Source organism: Equus przewalskii, chromosome 4 (assembly GCF_037783145.1).
Source record: "Equus przewalskii isolate Varuska chromosome 4, EquPr2, whole genome shotgun sequence".
Classification (NCBI taxonomy): Eukaryota; Metazoa; Chordata; class Mammalia; order Perissodactyla; family Equidae; genus Equus; species Equus przewalskii.
In genome coordinates this window covers 5,465,833-5,484,395 of record NC_091834.1, presented here as the reverse complement: position 1 = coordinate 5,484,395, position 18,563 = coordinate 5,465,833, and the positions used below count along the sequence as shown (strand labels likewise).

Sequence of the window (18,563 nt, the reverse complement as noted above, 5' to 3'; positions counted from 1 at the left end):
GGGTGGAACTCTTGGAGAAAGTGTGTTTGGCACTTTAGAATGTTTGCTCCAAGTCTGACAGGAAAAGTGTCCAGAAATCACAGATTGATACTTGGTACAGCAGAAAAATCTCCATGTGCATATTACCATCCACTTTTCTGAATGGCCACGTTCAAAGGTCAATATTATTACCTTGCTCATTTTTGAAGGGCTTTTACAAGTATTCTGAGAAATCTCTGGGGATGGACATTCATTTGTAGTCGTGGGTTCTGGATTTTCAGAATCAGGATCTGTAAAGCAGAAGAAACTTTACTAAAAGTGAAATTACATGATAAATATTGCCTTTTTTGCTAACACCAAGCAAAGTACATTTTACTGTTCAAACCGACTTTTTATCAAGGCTCTCTCCTTTCGGATTTAAAAAGACACTGAAAACAATAACCATGAGAGGTCATCTGCTTACTGACCTTCCGTGAGTTCACTGAAAGAAGGGACTGGGCCCTTGGGTTGCAACTGGGGAATGTGATTTGAATGAGATGAAGGTGAAGACGGAACATGACTCGGTGAACATGGGACACAGGGTGACTCTCCCCCTAGAGATGAAGCAGAAGCAGACCCAGAGAGAACATTAGAGCTGCAGAGAAGGAGGTTAGCTGACTCCACTTTCCGGCAAAGGGACGAGTTCACTTACCACCGTCTTTGTCTTTGCGGTGGTCACTGAGAAGTAGAGCTCTCTGGTAACTCCTCTCTCTCACTTGCTCCACGGAAGTTGAGGCAGTCCTTTAAAATAAAATCATATCATCAATTCAAAGACACTACTACCACCTCGATTATTCTTTGTCCCTTGATGGTCAACATGTTCTCTTATACCAAGGCTTTTGCTTTTTGTTTGTTTTGCTAACAGCTCTCAAAATTGAGATTTTTATCCTCACCTATTTGAAGAACTCCATTCCTCTGTCTTAAGCATTTTCTTGGTGAAAAGGAGGAGGGGATTGAAGGGTAGTGTATGACCATTCAGAATGTCGCTTCAGGTTACCAAAAGTAGCAAACATACCCCTACAAATTACCTTGTGTCCAGATTGTAAGGCTAGCTGGAAGCTCTTGGGAGTTAAGGGGACCAAGGAGCAAAGTGAATGGCCTCCTGCCCTTTGCCAAGACCCATCCTACATCCAGCTTCTTCTATTCCTACTGAAGAAACACTAAACTTGGTTGTTCTTTCAAGGTATGGGTTGTAAAGAAACTGCAGGATGCTGACTATGATAGAGATTCTTTGGAGATAAATATTTGTGTGAAAATTATCACCGAGTAAGCACCGGGGACCTTTAACAACACAAGCAAATATATAGCTGGTTTAAAACCCTGTCAGCAAAGAGGACCTTTCAAAATTCTGACCACAAAGCTCCATCGGCGTAGCCTTGGGAGAACAACAACAAACAGGAGGGACAGTTCATTATTTCAGAATAGCATGCTTCAAATCTTTGTAGCTGTTGCTCCATTCAAAATCAGCTGTGTACATAGCTAAGCTCCTGACTGGGCGATAAAGTGATGAAGACGACTCTAACTGTCAGGCGGCCTACCGGGAGTTCTAAGGTTACCAGGTGGGGTTTAACAGGCTTACCATTGAACTTCCGGTTCACTCTTCTCACTGGCAGAACTTTCCTTAACGGGACAGTTACTGCTGGGTTCCTCCGAAGTAGCGTTAGAAGCAGCAGCTGGTGTTGGTAGAGGTAGGCTGGCTGAGCTCTCTACCTGCTCCCCATTTTCGGTCCTGCTGCCACACCCATCACCATTGCTGCTGCTCAAGCTTCCGCTTGCGTGAGGCGATACGCTAACCAATGGGAAGTGTTCTGCCTTAGAGCCACTTTTCCTAGCTTCACGTTGTCTTTTACGGTATTCTAACAGAGACACCTTAAGCAAGAAAGATAAGGAAAAGCAAATCCTTTATTCTTGTTTTATAAGGCAGAGTCAATCTATTCTTTTTTTCTAAAGAGAATTACTATGTTTACATTAGGAAAATTATATAAAATAATTTGATTCTGAACAAATAATAATTATAAACAATTACCAAATGCCTACTATATGCCAGGCATTGCATTTAGATGATTTACATACATTACTTAATCCTCACAACAACCCTATTATGAAATAGGTTATATTATCATCCCCATTTTACAGATGAGGAAATTGAGTAACTCACTCACTCAAGGTCACACAGCTGGTGAGTGTTGGAGCCGGGATTCGAACCTAGGTCTTACTTGAAAGCCCGTGCTCTTTCCACTATACTACATTGCTTCCCACAAAGTTGCCAACTGGACTCTGTTATAAAAATTAAAAGCACACATCACTAAAATTCTTTGACTTGCAAAGCAATAAGCCTATTAACAAATAAAATAAGTGTTGTAGTTTCTCCCATTCCTCTGAAATAAGGCATTCTTTTGTCTCAATATGACTGCCAACCAAATAATGGTGGCAAATCAGGGAACTTATTTATTACTTACATAATACTTATCTATTAGTATAATGCTTTTCAAAAGACTCATATCCATGGTCTAAATACTGTGGATATTATGGATGAGGAAAGAGGCATTTCTTCTATACAAGGCTGCCTGTTCTATGTAAAATAAGAGTGGTAAGAACACAAATATTATTCAACTGTTTATTTGGTTGGGAAGTGGCTATCATTTTTAAAAGTTACTCTTTTGGTGAAATAAATCACCTTGAGGTTTTGATCTCTGAAACCATGCTCCTAAGACTTTTCCATATCACTACAATGTTATACTTCTCTGTAAACATTTTCTAATTAAACATTTACAAAAGGTTCAAAAAGGTGTACATATCAAAGATTTAACTTGAATGCCTTACATAATACTTATTATAACTAATTATGCTCAGTAGTAGTATAAAAAAAACAGTATTAAAAAAGGACTATAAATCTTTAAATTTGTAACCTTTTTCTTTTGTGGTGGATTTTGGGGTGTGCAGCTTCCGTCAATCAAGTTGTCATTGACAGTCCGTCCGAAACCAGATACGAGCCCATCTTCTGAAGCACAGAACACAGGGGTCTCCATAAAGATGCCTCTAGGGTCGTCCTGTGTCAGGCACTTTGACTCACTCACTCGGAAGCCTCCTCCCACCTCTAACTGGTGTGAGGGTGTCAGGTCCCTCAGGTTAGAGTTTACGGAGAAGTTAACTCCTGTCCTGTCAGGACTCTTCACCCAGGAAGAATACACTGTGCCCCGTCCGGAGTGAGCCGATTCCAGCTGGCTGTTGGAATCAGTCCTGTCATGCGCAGGTGTCTCCGTGGTTTTATGTAAGGCAGTCTGCTCAACGGCCTCGAGTCCCAGTTGGAGGTCTGCAGACTCCTTCTCCCCAGGGCACTGCCTGTTGACTTCAGTCCTGCTCCTAGGGCTGCTATAACCAATCGTCTTGATTTCCTGCAGACTCAGTTCAGTTAAATTAGAATTTCTAAAAGGCCCCAATGATAACATGGTTGAAGATCTGTCATATCCCTGGTTACGGAATTAAAAAAAAAAATTAATTACACAAATAACCACATGTTGAGACTACTTATTTTAAAATGTACCAATAATTTAAGCAAAATGATGCTGCTAGGAAAGAGTCACCGATTTAGATAACTTTTGTGAATAACTCCTTACCTCTTGACTATAAGTGCGTCTCTTAATTTCTGGAGAACTTTCTGGGGAAGAAATATTCTGTATAAAAGAAATAATTAGAATTGAAAGTTAAAATGTATAACTAAACCCATGATATTTCTAGACATAAACTTGAAATGAGAGACTGCTACATAGACGTTGATTTAAACTTCCTTTTGTCTTGTCCCCCTCCCCATAGAAGACATCTGCTTTAAGGTCAGGGTGATACGCTGTCATTCAGTCTGACTCTCTACATCAATGAGATGAAAGTTACCCATTTTAATCAAAACAAGTTCAAATTCACATAAATGCAAGTTCCATATTTTTTCTTTTAAAAAACTTTCTACTCAGTACACTAGTTGTTAAAGCTGGTGGGGGAAGCTATTAAAGAAACCCCATCCTCATGGGTTAAAAAGAATTTTTTTTTCATTTAAATTTCTCACCTCAAAGTGCATGCTATTTCCTGGTGTGCCAGGAGTTACTGGGGTAACTGGTGAATATATGGGCTTATAACTATTTCTGCAAGCTTCATCATCTGATTTTATTCGTGGAGGAGTAGCAAATGACGGGTCCATTGGAGTAATGTCGGTGTGAGTTGGTGTAGCATATGGTGAAGGAGTAGGTGTAGAGGTTTCTGAGTAAGCAGAATCTAGCAACTGATAAAGTCTTCGTTTTTTTAGTGGTGTAGTTAAATCTGTTGGTAAAATAATAATTTATAAAAAAATTATACTGCTGGTATTTTCTATGATCTATAATATATTCTGAAAAGATTGAAACATCAACAATAGTAATTATGATGACTTTCACCCCAAAACTAAATTTCACGGTTTTAACAACCTGAAGCAATCTCTCCTCACTCCCCCAAATTAGTTAATTTCACCATTTCTTAGAGACTTAGGGGTCTCTGAGAAATCTTACAAGTACAGAAGTACTTGTAACTGATTCTAAGAGTCCTTTTGAATCTGTTTGAAAAGCACCAAGCCCAAAAAACAAAACTAGGCCAAAAATTCAACCATAAGCCCCAACATACATGGTTCTACTAATGTTTTCATGTCTGTCTGCATCCAAAAGGTTGGAGGACAGAAAAGAGGAAATATATATAACAAGGTGCTTCTTTTGTAACGTATGTAATAATGGGACTGTGTAAAGCTATATGTATCTTGCCACAAGCTTCACACGAAAACACCGAAAAGAAATCCTACCTGGAAGGGAACAGCTATCATTTAATAGTAGTGGACTTTTATTTTCACCATTGACTGTAGGACTTCTGGATCTTTCTTGACAGGGTGAATTAAATCTATGTAAAATTGCTGAGTTTTCTTCTTCTAAAGCTTGTTTCAGCCATCGCTAAAATAAAACAGTAAGTGAACAAAAGTCAGTTTGTAGCCGTTTATATAGCTGATAAATGTAGAGCCGATTCTAAAAGCATTTCACTACCAGGAATGGTAGTAAGGAATGAGATTGACATTTGGCTCATCTTAGATTTTTATATCCAAAAACAAAGTTTACCTTCTTGCATGAGCCAGAAGTATTTTCGGTAGGTTCTTTTCTTCTCCTTTTTTCTGAAAGGAATGGTGAAGTAAATCTAATATAGTGCTTTGGAGTAGAGTACACATGGGGACTATAAGTGAGACCTGGTAAAGAGTTGAGCTGTGTGGCTAACACTTCTGGATCTGTAGTTATGCGCAGAGGCCTTTCTGAAAGGCTGTCTGAAGGTTTTCCTGTCTTCTCATTCTTCTCACTTAACCATTCATTGACCAAGTGCTAGAGAAAAGAAAAATCTGGATCACTATACATGTAATTGCACAGCTTCTCCTATAGAATATTCTAATACCAAGTTTGAAATGGATCTATTATCTAAACTGATATACTGAGTAATTTAAATCATTCATATATGAAGTCCAAAAAATCAGTATAAGTAACTCTGCATTTCCTTGGGTATCTACTTTTAGTCCTAAAATTTTCTACACAATTATACTTTGTAGGAACAAAACACGTGGTAGCTTTTGTACAACAGTAAAATCTAGGAGACTTCGGTGCCATCTTATAAATACAAACACTAAATTTAGGTTTGTTACTGCTTCTATTGTAGGTATAAAATGTTCAGTTTGTCAGAAAAATCTGGTTTTAGGCAATGCTTTTCTACCCTGGCTGCCCATCAGAATTTCCAGGCAGTGCAAATACATTTAAAAAAAAAGAAAAAAATGTCAGTATTGACCATCACTATTGATTTAAGGGGTTTGAAAGTTCCTCTAAGTTCTGTGCTTTGCAAGTTCACATAATTCTTTTATTAAGTAATTCTGTTGAGTTTTTGATCTACAGTGAACTACAGTTGTACTACAATGTACAATTCTGGCTATATGAATATACCTCACCCTCAAGTATAATGATTACTCACCTTTTTTTTTTTAATGAACTGGTTATTTATTTAGAAAGTTCATTGTAATGGGCATGGAAATAAGTACTATATTTGTCAGCACAAGCACATTTTCTTTGCTATTTGGGCATTCATATCTTTTCTATCTAGTTATCAAATGATATTTTTATTATAAATGTAATTTGCAGAAAAAGGGTGTATATATTTGCACATACATTCTCACACATATAGAAACACACACATTAAAAATTAAAATAATCTCCCTACATCCCATCTTCCAGAGAGAATCACTATAAACATTTTGGCATCTTTTCTTTCCCTCTCTTTTCAGTTGAGATAGAGCTCTTTCTAGGGCAAGCAGTCGACTGTATTGCTAAAGCACACGGAGCCTGCGTCCAGACTGCAGCGCGTGAATCTGGCATTGCCACTCACACCATGACCTAAGCAAGTTATGTAACTCTTCCACAGCTCAATCCTTACCTGTGAAAGAAGGGCCATAATAGAAACTAGCTCTACGTGTAGGGTTACTGTGAGGATTCAAAGAGCTCTTCAAACAGCATCTAGCATAGAATAAGTGTGCAATAAATTGAATGAGGCCTTTACTTCAGGGAAATCAGGATAATTTGGTACTCTGTCAACTCTGTAAACTACTCTGTAGTTTAAAGTAACAGAACACCATAAGCAAAACTTGTGACAAAAGAGGCTTTTTTAGAGAATCAGGATATAGGAACTTACATCACAGACCAGGGATTTAGTAAATCTATAGCACCACAATACTTTCGTCATTTAATAATTAAAGGGCAGGGATTTGTCATATTTGTAATCAAGAAAGTGGCTTCTCTTTTAAACATGAGTTTTTCTTTTCACTAATCCAAATTACAAAGAAAAGCTGCATTTTCATACTTCCAAAGCAGGCAAAAATAACCACTCATTGTTAAAGGCAAGCATTGGCTTACTCGCTCAAGATCTGTGGTGCAGCAAGGAGAGTACAGACTTAGGGTGAGACAGAACTCTGTCTGGATCTTCTCTCTAACTAACCCTCTGACTTGCCATTACAGTATTCTCCCTGGTTCATCCCAGACGTTTACTAAATAAACTTCTCATGGTTTCGCAGCACATACAAACTCTATTGAATTTGGTAAGAACAAAGACAAGATAAATGGAGTTTCAAACTATTTTGTTATAGGAGTGTGTGAGAAAGGTCCATTTCCCATCTAGCCCCTCTCCACAGTGCCTAAAGATTACCACGTTGGTATCTCTGCTCCAATCTGCTGTACTCTACTCAGTGAGAGAAAAACAGGACCTTCATAAGAATGTTAGTTATTTCCGAGCTCTAAATAGGTTGGTTTATCTCAGTGAATAGTTTCCCATAATTGCTTCATTAAATTTCACGTTTTTCAAAGATTTTTATTAATAAGTTGATCTAAAACTATCCTTCCTTATAAATTTTTACATTCTTAGTATATTTTATGGAAAGGAACGATTTCTTCACATTTAATTCTTATAATCTACCTATACCATGGAATTTATTTTAAAAATACAAAGAATAAAGAAAGGATAACACATCTAAAACCAGTTGTTTCTGAGAAGTGTGAATTTAATACATAGGGTACACAAATTGTAATACCAGAAGGAAGTATTGATATACTGAATATTATAAATGCCTTCGTAACAATAATGCAAAGGTTTATATTAACTGATTTTGCAGTTTGCAATTCTCATTCTTTGTTAAAAAACTTTGCAAGTATAAAAACTACACCTCTGGGGGCCGGCCGGGTGGCGCAGCAGTTAAGAGCGCCCGTTCCGCTTTGGCGGCTCAGGTTCCGATCCTGGGTGCGGACATGGCACCGCTTGGCAAGCCATGCTGTGGTAGGCGTCCCACATATAAAGTGGAGGAAGATGGGCACTGATGTTAGCTCAGGGCCAGTCTTCCTCAGCAAAAAGAAGAGGATTGGCAGCAGTTAGCTCAGGGCTAATCTTCCTCAAAAAAAATAAAAACTACACCTCTTACTCTGTTCCTTATGATATGTTGTAGATTGAATTTTAAAAACATGAATATGTTTAATATCATAAGGCACTGTTGTTAGAAAACAGTTCTTACACTCATTAAGAATCATACCTTCTTTGTTTTGGGGTACTTTGTAGGACATTTATTAAGTGCTGGGACTTCCGTCTCAGTAATTATTGCTGTTAGTGCAGCTTCAGTTTCTGGTTCTAGTGCAAGCACAGTACTTTCAGCATCATTTTGTTGTGAAGTAACTTCTATGTCAGGAGAAGATGGCTGGATGTCCGAACACATGCTCACAGTTCTGTGGCGCCGACGCTGCTGTCCAATGTGAGTCCTACTCCGAGAAAAGCTTTTCCTCTGTTTTGTTCTATTCACTTTGGCAGGAGTTGGCTTGCTAGCAGTTTCTTCTTTTGCTTGTTCCTAATTCAAAATACAACAGAATGGGACTTTCAATAGCACATGTATATAAGTGAGAAGTTGAGATCTAATAGCATTAATCTACTTCAGAAGCTAACTTCCCCAAATTTCTTTATGAATTCAGATATACAGTGAATTGACATAATTAAAAATTTTCTTACTCTCAAAAACAAAACAAGTAGAGTGTTATACCTCAAGTCTAAATTCTCATGGGATTTAAAAAATGCTACTGAAAGGCGAGTATCAGACATTAAAAATTCTTTATAGCTGTAACGAAATCACGTGTGGAAACTTTATGGGAAAGTACTGATGTGTGAAGACACAGCTAGACCTGAATGATGCTACTACCTGAAGAACTTCAGCATCACTGACAATCTGGGCATCTTTACATTCCGTTTTAACTTCAGTTTTGGCTGTGCTGATCCTTTCCAAAGCTTGTTCTCTTCTTTTCTCTCTTTTTTCAAGTCTGGCAAAAGCTTGCAGAATTGCTTCCATTTTTCTTTCTTCTCTTGTCTACAAAATTTAAATTTTAGGTGGCATAATAAGTATCATTGCTCTGTAGTAAAAGTTAGAAGTCCAAATGTTCATGGTCAATTTAAAAACTAATTTCTATGATGTTGTTAGCAAAACACTTCTAGTGGTGGTAGATATGGAAGAAAAACATTTATATTCATTCAAGATCTTCCAAATCCCAAACATCTCGGTAAGCTCTGTCATTACAAATATATTCCAGGAAAGGAACACTTGGATGATTGTCAATGATAAGGGTAAAGCAAAACCAAAAAAGCCTCAAAAATTACCTTGCTTACCTTACCAAACTGAAAATCTTTTTTCCCAATAATACAGAGGTGAGCCTTTTTTCTAAGATTCAAAGTCCCTAAGGTAATGATATGTTGAAAAGGTTAAATTCATATAAACTTAAGGAGTGAATATATTATTGACATGTGGTAGCAGGATATAGTGGAGTGAAGTCCTGGGTTCAAATCATGCCTCTACCGGTCTCATTTACTATCTTTATGACCCTAGGCAACTTAACAACCCTAGTTAACTTTTTTGAGCCTCTTATGAAATGTAATAATACTTACACTTCACTGAATTGTTAGTGAGTTCAAATAGAAAGTAGCTGAAGTTTTCCAACAGTACTTGGAAAATGGTAGGCATTCCATAAATGTTAATTATTATTTCTACTTTAGGTCTCTTGCCCTCTGTTAGAATTCTTATAAGGCATTCTTCTACCTTCTGCTCTTCCCGTCTAACACTGACACTTCAAGGCACAGACTGAGGAACAGCAAGAGTTCCTTTGAACATCAGTTCTCTTTGGAGAGAGACCATTAAAAGCAAGACCCAGAGCCTTGACCAGTGGGCCTGGCAAATGCTTCAGCTTTCAACCAGAAAGAGCAAGCCTGTCCATCAACTGTCCAGTTCTCCAAAAGAAAAGAACCAGCTCAGATCCATTTGTCTTTCCTCCTTTATTGTCATCGATGTAGGGAAGAAAGAAAGATCAGAAACTCAAGGTCTGGCTGCATGGTCTTCTCAACGTTGGACTTTAGTTCCAGTAATTATCAGCAGAGACTGAAGCATTAAGACATCTACACTCTGGAAACTTCTGCTTACTCTTTCTTGTATTTTTTTTTCTTTATTATATTCAGTAAGGGAACAAAGTAGTACGTCAACAAAACTCCTCTGAGAATACTTCCAAGTTTCTAATTAGTTACAAAGAGTCGCCATACTGCAAATGTGTCACTCTTGCAAAATGTGTTATCCTCACTCTCTTTATTTTACAGGGAAGGAAACTGAGGTCCAAAGAGGTAAGATTACTTGTTAATGGATACTTACCTGCATCTTAGCTCTCCTGGTCTGGGATGGGTAACCAGACATTAAAATAAATAGCATAGGCAAAAGGTGGTCCAGTAGAGCTGGAAGTGTTACAGCTGAATTCTTTCCTTAGAGAATCTGTGTGTCTACTCTTTCAAAACCACTTGACTTGACCTCCTTTTATCTTATGGCTCTCTATAAAAACCCTGTCTCCATATATCAGGGCTTTTCTAGAATTCTGAATTTAGAAATCTGGAGTAAGTAAAAATGATTTTCATAATTGCTTCAGCTGTTGAACAGGGGGAGGAGAGTGGTGTGTTAATTACTGTGGCTCTCTTAAAAAAAAAATCTGGGAAAAGTATATTTTTCTAAAAGAAAGAAACTTGTCTTAGCAAGAATCATTTTATGTGTATAAAAAAAAATTACCCACAAGCCAGGCACCCAAGGAAGATATTTCTATATCATGATTATCCATAAATTTCTAAAACGAGTATGAATTTATGCCAAAAGAGGTTTCCTTGCCATAGTCCATTATTCACTTGTTTTGGACAGTGAAAATGAGGGTCACAGATAAAATTATTTGATGTAAAGACCAAACTCATTCAGTTAAAACTTGAACTCCCTTGTAAACAATACAACTAATTGGTAAAGCAAAATCTTTTATTTAGAGATGACTCAGTCCTTTTGAGCTAGTCAGGATCTCAAGAAGTCATCTAGTCATACACTGCTGAAGAAACCAAAGCCCATGTGTGTTAGAAGAGACTCACTCAAAGGTAGAGCCATAATTATTATCCAAGTTTCCTAGCTCCTAATTTACTCTTCTTTCCAGTGAACAACGACTGACACACTACATGAAGGAAAATAAAGCCTAACTCTTCCTACATTTATTACAATTGTTAACTGAAAGCACTCAACAGATACCCTAAAAGTTTTTTTAATAGATTTTTTTTTTTTTGATTTGATTTTTTCCTTTTTCTCCCCAAAGCCCCCTGGTACATAGTTGTATACTCTTTGTTGTGGATCCTTCTAGTTGTGGTATGTGGGACGCCGCCTCAGCGTGGTCTGATGAGCAGTGCCATGTCCACGCCCAGGATTCGAACTAACGAAACACTGGGCCGCCTGCAGCGGAGCGCGCGAACTTAACCACTCGGCCACGGGGCCAGCCCCAACCCTAATAGTTTTAACCCAGCTTCCTCTTAAAACACACAAATGTTGGAAATGTAAGCATCCCTTTGATTTTCTACATGAAAAAATCATTAGCACACTGATCTACTTTTATTTTAAATTCCTTAAGGTTCATACGTCCTTCAGCTTTTATATTCACCACTGCATCTAATACATTCTTTTTTTTTTTTAGATTGGCACCTGAGCTAACAACTGTTGCCAATCTTTTTTTTTTTCCTGCTTTATCTCCCCAAACTGCCCCCTGTACATAGTTGTCTATCTTAGTTGTGGGTCCTTCTAGTTGTGGCATGTGGGACGCCGCCTCAACGTGGCCTGACGAGCAGTGCCATGTCCGAGCCCAGGATCTGAACCCTGGGCCGCCGCAGCGGAGTGTGCGAACTTAACCACTCGGCCATGGGGCCGGCCCCGCATCTAATACATTCTTTGACCCATAACCAGATATACAGTATCTATTTAATGACTGAAAATTTACCACCATTTGATAGCTCTAACTGGAAAATAAGTTTTATATCTAGCTTGAAGTAATTACAGCGGATTGAGTGGGGATTCGAGAAATTAGGAGTCCTGATTAACCCCAGCTGACTGTTCAAGGCCCCTAACATCTGTGCTTCATGTAGTTGAGATTACACTTGTCACATAAGGCCGCTCTTAAGACCTGTGTATTCTATAACCATGACTCATTCCAAGCCAATGACTCTGTCCAGACCTCAGAGTCATCTTACCATCTGCGAGCTGGACAAGTGACAGACCCCAGGGCAGAATCAGAATCAGATAGGGTTCCTTTCAGGAATACTACGTTAGCTTTTGACACACTGTTAATGCTCGAGTGTTGGGTGCTCAACTGAACTAGGAGGGATTTCTGATGAGATCGACCTACAGATTGCTTTTATGCCATATATCTTAGTTGGTTTTACAACAGCAAATCTATTGTAATTTCCTATAAGCAAAAGAAAGTCTGCTTGATATCCCTTTACAGGATTTCATTATTTGAGGAGTAGGTGTTTTGAGAATTTTTATTCCAACTTTGTGCTTCAATGTATAAACACACGAGCACAAATTTAATTTGAACTCATGTAACTTTACACTTGGAAGAGACTCTGGAGATCTTCTAGTCCAAGCCTCCTACTATTCAACAAGTGGGGAAAACCTAAGGTCCATGTAGTGAAAGGGTTACATAATAAACAATAGGAATTGGGGCCAGCCCAGTGGCATAGTGGTTAAGTTCACATACTCCGCTTTGGCAGCCCAGAGTTCACTGGTTCGGATCCTGGGCGTGGACCTACACACCGCTCATCAAGCCATGCTGTGGCAGGCATCCCACATATAAAATAGAGGGGGACTGGCACAGATGTTAGCTCAGTGACAATCTTCCTCACCGAAAAAACAACAACAACAAAACCACAAATTAAAGTTTTATACAATATTGCAACTGAAAAACTTCACTGAGCAAATTGTTATAATTCATCCCAATTAGAGGTATCTGGTAATTTGAAACTTAGAAAGAATAAGTTTACGAACTGTGGATGCCCCACAGCAGCTTTAGAGGGAAATGCGCTAGTAGTAGGATATAAGAATTGAGAAGGAAACAGAAAATGAAAACACCTAGGGACTCGCGATTTACTTTTTTACCTTGCTACCAGGTAGAAAGTGGTTCTTCTTAAAAAAACAAAAACAAAAAACTTGCCTTTTAAAGGAACAAGAAAGAGCAGGGCCAACCTGCCAAATTACTCTCCCTTATAGCCTTGAAATAGAGAAACTTAAAAATTCCTTACTCAGATAACGTCCGTTACCCTTTTTGAATAGGAATTGGAGATTAATTTATTAATCTTTTAAAAAATGGATAAGATTACTGGTTACCAATAAAATCTTCCAAAATAGTAAATATGGCGTGTGTTGGTATCTCCATTTCTTCTCCACCACATGACAATTTAGTTTATCCTCATAGTACCGTTTCCTATTTGACACTCGTTTGTTATTCCCTGCACCCCAGCCTCTATGAAGGCTTTTCCAGAACAGGGACCTTGCCTTCTTTGTTCACCCAGTACCTTAAATGGTGCTCAGCATATAGCACACACTCACATTTTTGTTGAATGAGTAAGAATTGTGTATACACTATGTAAAGCATGTTATTTGAAAGGCATGTAACTTGACTTAAATAAGATTTTGGAAATCCTGAATTTATTAGGAGGAAGCTAAAGCTGAGAATATTCTCATTTTGTTTGAACAGAATACCTATAAAAATAATTGTTTCTTTTGCTATTCAATATTGCAGTGTCATTAATTATCTTTAGAAATATAATTCCTAAACTCTGATGAAAGAAAATAGAACCTCAGAAAATTAAAATTAGCAATCTGCATCAACTTATTTATGCTATAAGGAGAGAAAAGTGAGATGGGTTATATATGTATCTATATCACATCATCAGATGCCTTTTTCTGGCAACAAATTTTACCCTCCCTAATTATATTTGATTATTATTAAAATTTCTTTTGCATCTTCTAAATCAAATCACTTCCTGTAGGCATTGGTAACAGGGTGGACTCTGTTGTTTAGTAGTGTTTTCCCAGAGTATGTTTGTTCCATGGAATAAAAATCTATGTGACTTCAAAGGTGTTAGCACAAAAAGCAAGTTGCAAGGGTGTACAAGTTTATTAGGAAATGCTGACATAAACAGAATTTCTCAAGTTTTTAAACATACCATATATACTGGGAATCTCAAAACTGGGGACATGGTATGCTGTTTACTAAACTCAACTGGCCACAGAGCTCTCTTTCACAAGACATCATACATTAGAGTTCTGTGGAATAATTTTTGATGTGAAGGATGGGGGCTGAGAAACCTGTGGGGAATCCTGCCTCCTAGCAAGGCCTCCAGGGCAGTACCTGGGCTATAGGGAAGCTTCATTTAGTTCACACTCACAAGCCTGTCAATAGCTTTCCTCAAATGGCTGCCATTAATATTTGGTAGGCTCATTTATGGACCATCTACTTTTATAAAAGCCAGGCACATTTTTTTTCCCTAGGAGCTGGGGCTATGACAATGAGTAAAACTGCAAATTCTTGCTCTTATGTACTCTAGTGATATACAACTAATTCTAGATTATCCTAACTGCCTGACAAATTCAAGAATCTCATACCTAGGTGACTACCCTTTTTCATATCCTTCACATCCTTTTTGTTGTTTCTCAGATTTCTATTTGAAGACCTCTTGAACCACCTTCCACGGTCTTCAGTTTGAGCAATCTGACTATAATAGGCCATCAAGTATTACCAAAACTGTATTCCCAAGGTACAATCTTGCCATAAGTTTATGGAAAATTATTTTGAAAATATGAAAAGATACTAAAAGGAAGTTCTTTTCATGCCATTATAAATGGGGGGGGGCGGGGGAGGGCAGGCCTCTTTTTTAATTTAAATCTTTCAAAGGTTTTATTTTGTAAAATAAAATTAACCTCACCTCAACTACTGTGTACTTGGGGGAGTCCACTCAGTAGCGCCCCGGTTTTGGAATCAGGTGAGTATAAATAGCCTATTGTATTTCAACTGCCATAGCTTAACTGAGCTGACTGCAAGATTCTTCCAAGTCAATTCCAACCCACTGCCAAAGAAGCATCTCTTACTAGCTGAAGAGGAAATGCCCAATAACCATCTATTCAGTTCCATACCATTTAGCCACATTTGCTTTTGTAAGCAGGTAACAACTACTTAAGGGGGTTGGGGGGGGGGGAGGCATATAATGGAGGGAAAAGGAAAATGTTAATAAAAGAATGGCTTTCTACCCTGGCCACATAGTAATTTGAATAAATATTCTTTCATGAAATCTTCATCATTCAACATTTCATGTGATCTACAACCAACCAACCAACCTTCTCTCCCTATACTCTCCACCCTCCAAAAAACCAGCCTATAATCCCAACCAAATATGATTTATCACATTTATTACTACCTCCAGGCTATTTCCCTTAGGGAAATAACCATCCATTCAATTCCATACAGTTTAACCACAAGCTAATCTGTACTTGTTTAAACCCTACTCATAAGGTCCACTGTAAATACTATCTAGCTCATGAAATGGTCTCTGATCCCCCCAGCTATAAGTTATCATATTTCTATCTCCTTTATCACATTTATTGCTGCAATGTAATTATTTCTGTAAATGCCTCTGAAGGCAGAGACATTACCTTCCCTTCTCACCAAAATAACAAGCCAGCAACCAAAATACATAAATAGACTGGTGCAATTTTTGGAGACTGAGAAAAATGGTAAATATTAGGTTGTGTATGAAACTGCCATTTGTGTAAGTAAAACTGCCAAATCAACAATTTCATATGGTTTAAGTTATGCTACAAAAGGATGGGCTGAAGTATATTTGAGTTTGGACATTATGTGGTATTTATCTGGGAGGAGAGTATGACTGATTCCTTTTAGATCCCAGTCTTGTAAATATACATGAGAACTACTATTTCCTATTATATCCATAATGATTTAAAGTCTGTCCTGTCACAGGAGGAAATTTAAACCAGTTTAACATAAGTTTCTCAGGAGTTGACCTTATCCTTCCAACTACTCATGTTAACCCAACCAATATAAAAGGCAAACACTAGAAACATAAAGGCCGATTAGTATTTAAACTTTTCAAAACCAAATATTTTGGTCCTCACAAATACTAATACTTTCACAGGGGCAGGGGGAAACCATACCAGTTGCTTAAGAATCCTAGGATGGGTGCCAGCCCCGTGGCCAAGTGGTTAAGTTTGCACACTCCACTTCAGCGGCCCAGGGTTTCACTGGTTCGGATCCTGGGCACGGACATGGCGCCGCTCATTAGGCCATGCTGAGGCAGCGTCCCACATGCCACAGCTAGAAGGACCCACAACTAAAATATACAACTGTGTACTGGGGGGATTTGGGGAGGGAAAAAGCAGGAAAAAAAAAGAATCCTAGGATGCATGCTTTTGCCTTCTGCTTGAGTATATCCACAAATTCTATAATTGAAACATCAAAGTAAATGTACCAATTAGAAATAACATTGCAATGGCTGAGGGCTACAGGTCAAGGAGCCAAAGATTTTTAAATATTTATTTCATATCCCTTCAAAATACCAGATAAATTTTAAATATTTACACTTTTTAAGTTTTCCACATTTTATTCCTATGAAAAATACCCAGCTCCACAGCCACCTTAGTGGAAGATGTTAAAATGAATATGCTAAAATGGACATAAAAACTTGAAGTATTCATCTATATTAATATAAGCATACTAATAGGCAAAATCAGGAACAAAAATAGATTTCCAAGTAAGCCTTTTTGTCTCTCTATCCGAAGTTCTACCATGTTCAACATCAGCAAAAGGGTATCCCTCTTTTCTTCTGGGATCTGAAAATGAGGATGTTCAAAGTTTCTCAGCATTGATAGAAGGATATATTTTAAAAGTAGACCCATAGTTATATAAAATTTAAAACAGAATGCAATCTGAGTAAGATTAACGGGCATAGGACAAACCTCTGGGTTTTTTTTTTTCAGTTTCCTCTTTTCTTCAAAGCGATCGTTAAAGCCCTTAAAGCCACTTGTAAAAGAGGTTCCTCCTAGCAGACGCATGCCTCATGGGGAAACCAGTGATACTCTGAATTGATTTTCTAAAACTTCCTCCAGGATTAGTGTAAAGACAAGGCTGTGGCTATTACGGCACAAACAGGCCAATACTGAAAGTCTAGTCAAGAAAGGGCCACAGGTAATTTGCGTAGGTAAGGTAATTTAGATGTAACTGAATCCTGAAAAAGGTTCAAGATAATTCCTTTAGGTAGAAGAACTCCTTTTCTTCTTTATAAGCAACCTCCCCCGATATTTTCTTCTATATTTGTTTTCCTTCTCTCCTATCTCTAACACTATCCTGTCCCATCAGAGCAGTGTTTCTGAAATCCTGATGCTGTGAAACAGTTCTGCACTGCTTTCACAATTTTGAACATCAACAATAGCTCAGAGGAATGACCATCAAGGCAATAAAACAGATTTACACTAAGTAAGCCTACAATGACCAAATTCCAAAAATCCTACCCCTACACCTGACACTCCAGGGAATACAGCATGAAAATCACTGAAATAGGAAATAAGAGAGCATATAAAATAAAGGAGAGTGGGGAAAACTGATACTAAGATCATTAGTTGGTGAGTAAAGTCATTTTCAAATCTTAGGGCAAACTATATCATAACACTTTCTTAACTGGCCTAAACATTGTATCAATTGCTAAATTACCATAGATTTGTGAGACAATATCTTGTTCTAGTTTTAATACAGATATTTGCAAATAATTAATACAAAGAATATAAATACTAAACTTACTTTAAGGAAAACCTTATTTTATGATAGCAGTATGAGATACAGAAACAGTAGCTACCAAACGGGGTTTTTTTTGCATAGCCATTTATTTGGTGCTATTATAAGCTTTAAAATTCCATTTTTGTTTTACATTAAATTATGAAGAGAAAGATACATTTAGCTAATGAAAGACATTTTGAACAATAATTCTGGCATTAAAATTTATTAATAGTTCTCAGCTTCAAAAGTGTTAAAAAATTATTTCTAAAATGTCTAATGAACACACAGTAAAAATACATCAGATTAGTGGAAGTTACTTGAATGGTAATGACAAAGCCAAGTAGAAATGCTGAGTGGCACATCATATTTGCTACCGTCAAACAGGGAAGAGTGTAAATGTCCTTGTAAAGGCAGCAAAGATTATTATGGGAAGAGCAGCTGTCACTAAGCCCAAGTGACAGCAGAAAGCAGCTACTGGCTTCCCAACTTACCATCTTCCTTTTCCTTTCTGCAATCTGCTCCTCTGATTCCATTTCAACTTCATTGCTAATGGGAGTTTTTTCTTCAATATCATCAATAAAATCTGGTTCCTGAAAGACGGAAATGACTGCTTTATAAAAACTACTACTCCATCTACAAACTAGGGACATCGACCTAATTTAAACGTCTTTCAACCACAACTAATTCAACATATAAAAAGCGCAAGCCTACTTAAATCCATTTCAGAAATTTAAAACTGATTCCTAATTGAAGAAACTTTTCAAAATCATGGAATCAAATAATTGCTTTTTAAAGTTCTAGTCAATAATGTTC

The 18,563-nt window shown here is 37.6% G+C and overlaps 1 protein-coding gene across 5 annotated transcripts in view; it reads right to left on the bottom strand.

The window, feature by feature from the left end:
• Positions 1-18,563, bottom strand: part of KMT2E (lysine methyltransferase 2E (inactive)) — a 96,075-nt gene that overhangs the window by 2,931 nt on the left and 74,581 nt on the right. For 4 of the 5 annotated variants that reach the window (XM_070617071.1, XM_070617072.1, XM_070617074.1 and 1 more), the window contains 12 exons: positions 18,242-18,340; positions 8,783-8,947; positions 8,129-8,437; positions 5,142-5,396; positions 4,835-4,979; positions 4,076-4,326; positions 3,636-3,692; positions 2,928-3,488; positions 1,598-1,887; positions 671-759; positions 447-572; positions 172-269 (listed from right to left, as the gene is read on the bottom strand). In XM_070617071.1, coding sequence (XP_070473172.1) covers positions 172-269; positions 447-572; positions 671-759; positions 1,598-1,887; positions 2,928-3,488; positions 3,636-3,692; positions 4,076-4,326; positions 4,835-4,979; positions 5,142-5,396; positions 8,129-8,437; positions 8,783-8,947; positions 18,242-18,340 — 2,445 coding nt within the window. The remainder of the gene's footprint in view (positions 1-171; positions 270-446; positions 573-670; positions 760-1,597; positions 1,888-2,927; positions 3,489-3,635; positions 3,693-4,075; positions 4,327-4,834; positions 4,980-5,141; positions 5,397-8,128; positions 8,438-8,782; positions 8,948-18,241; positions 18,341-18,563) is intronic. The other variant, XM_070617073.1, reaches the window with a different exon arrangement.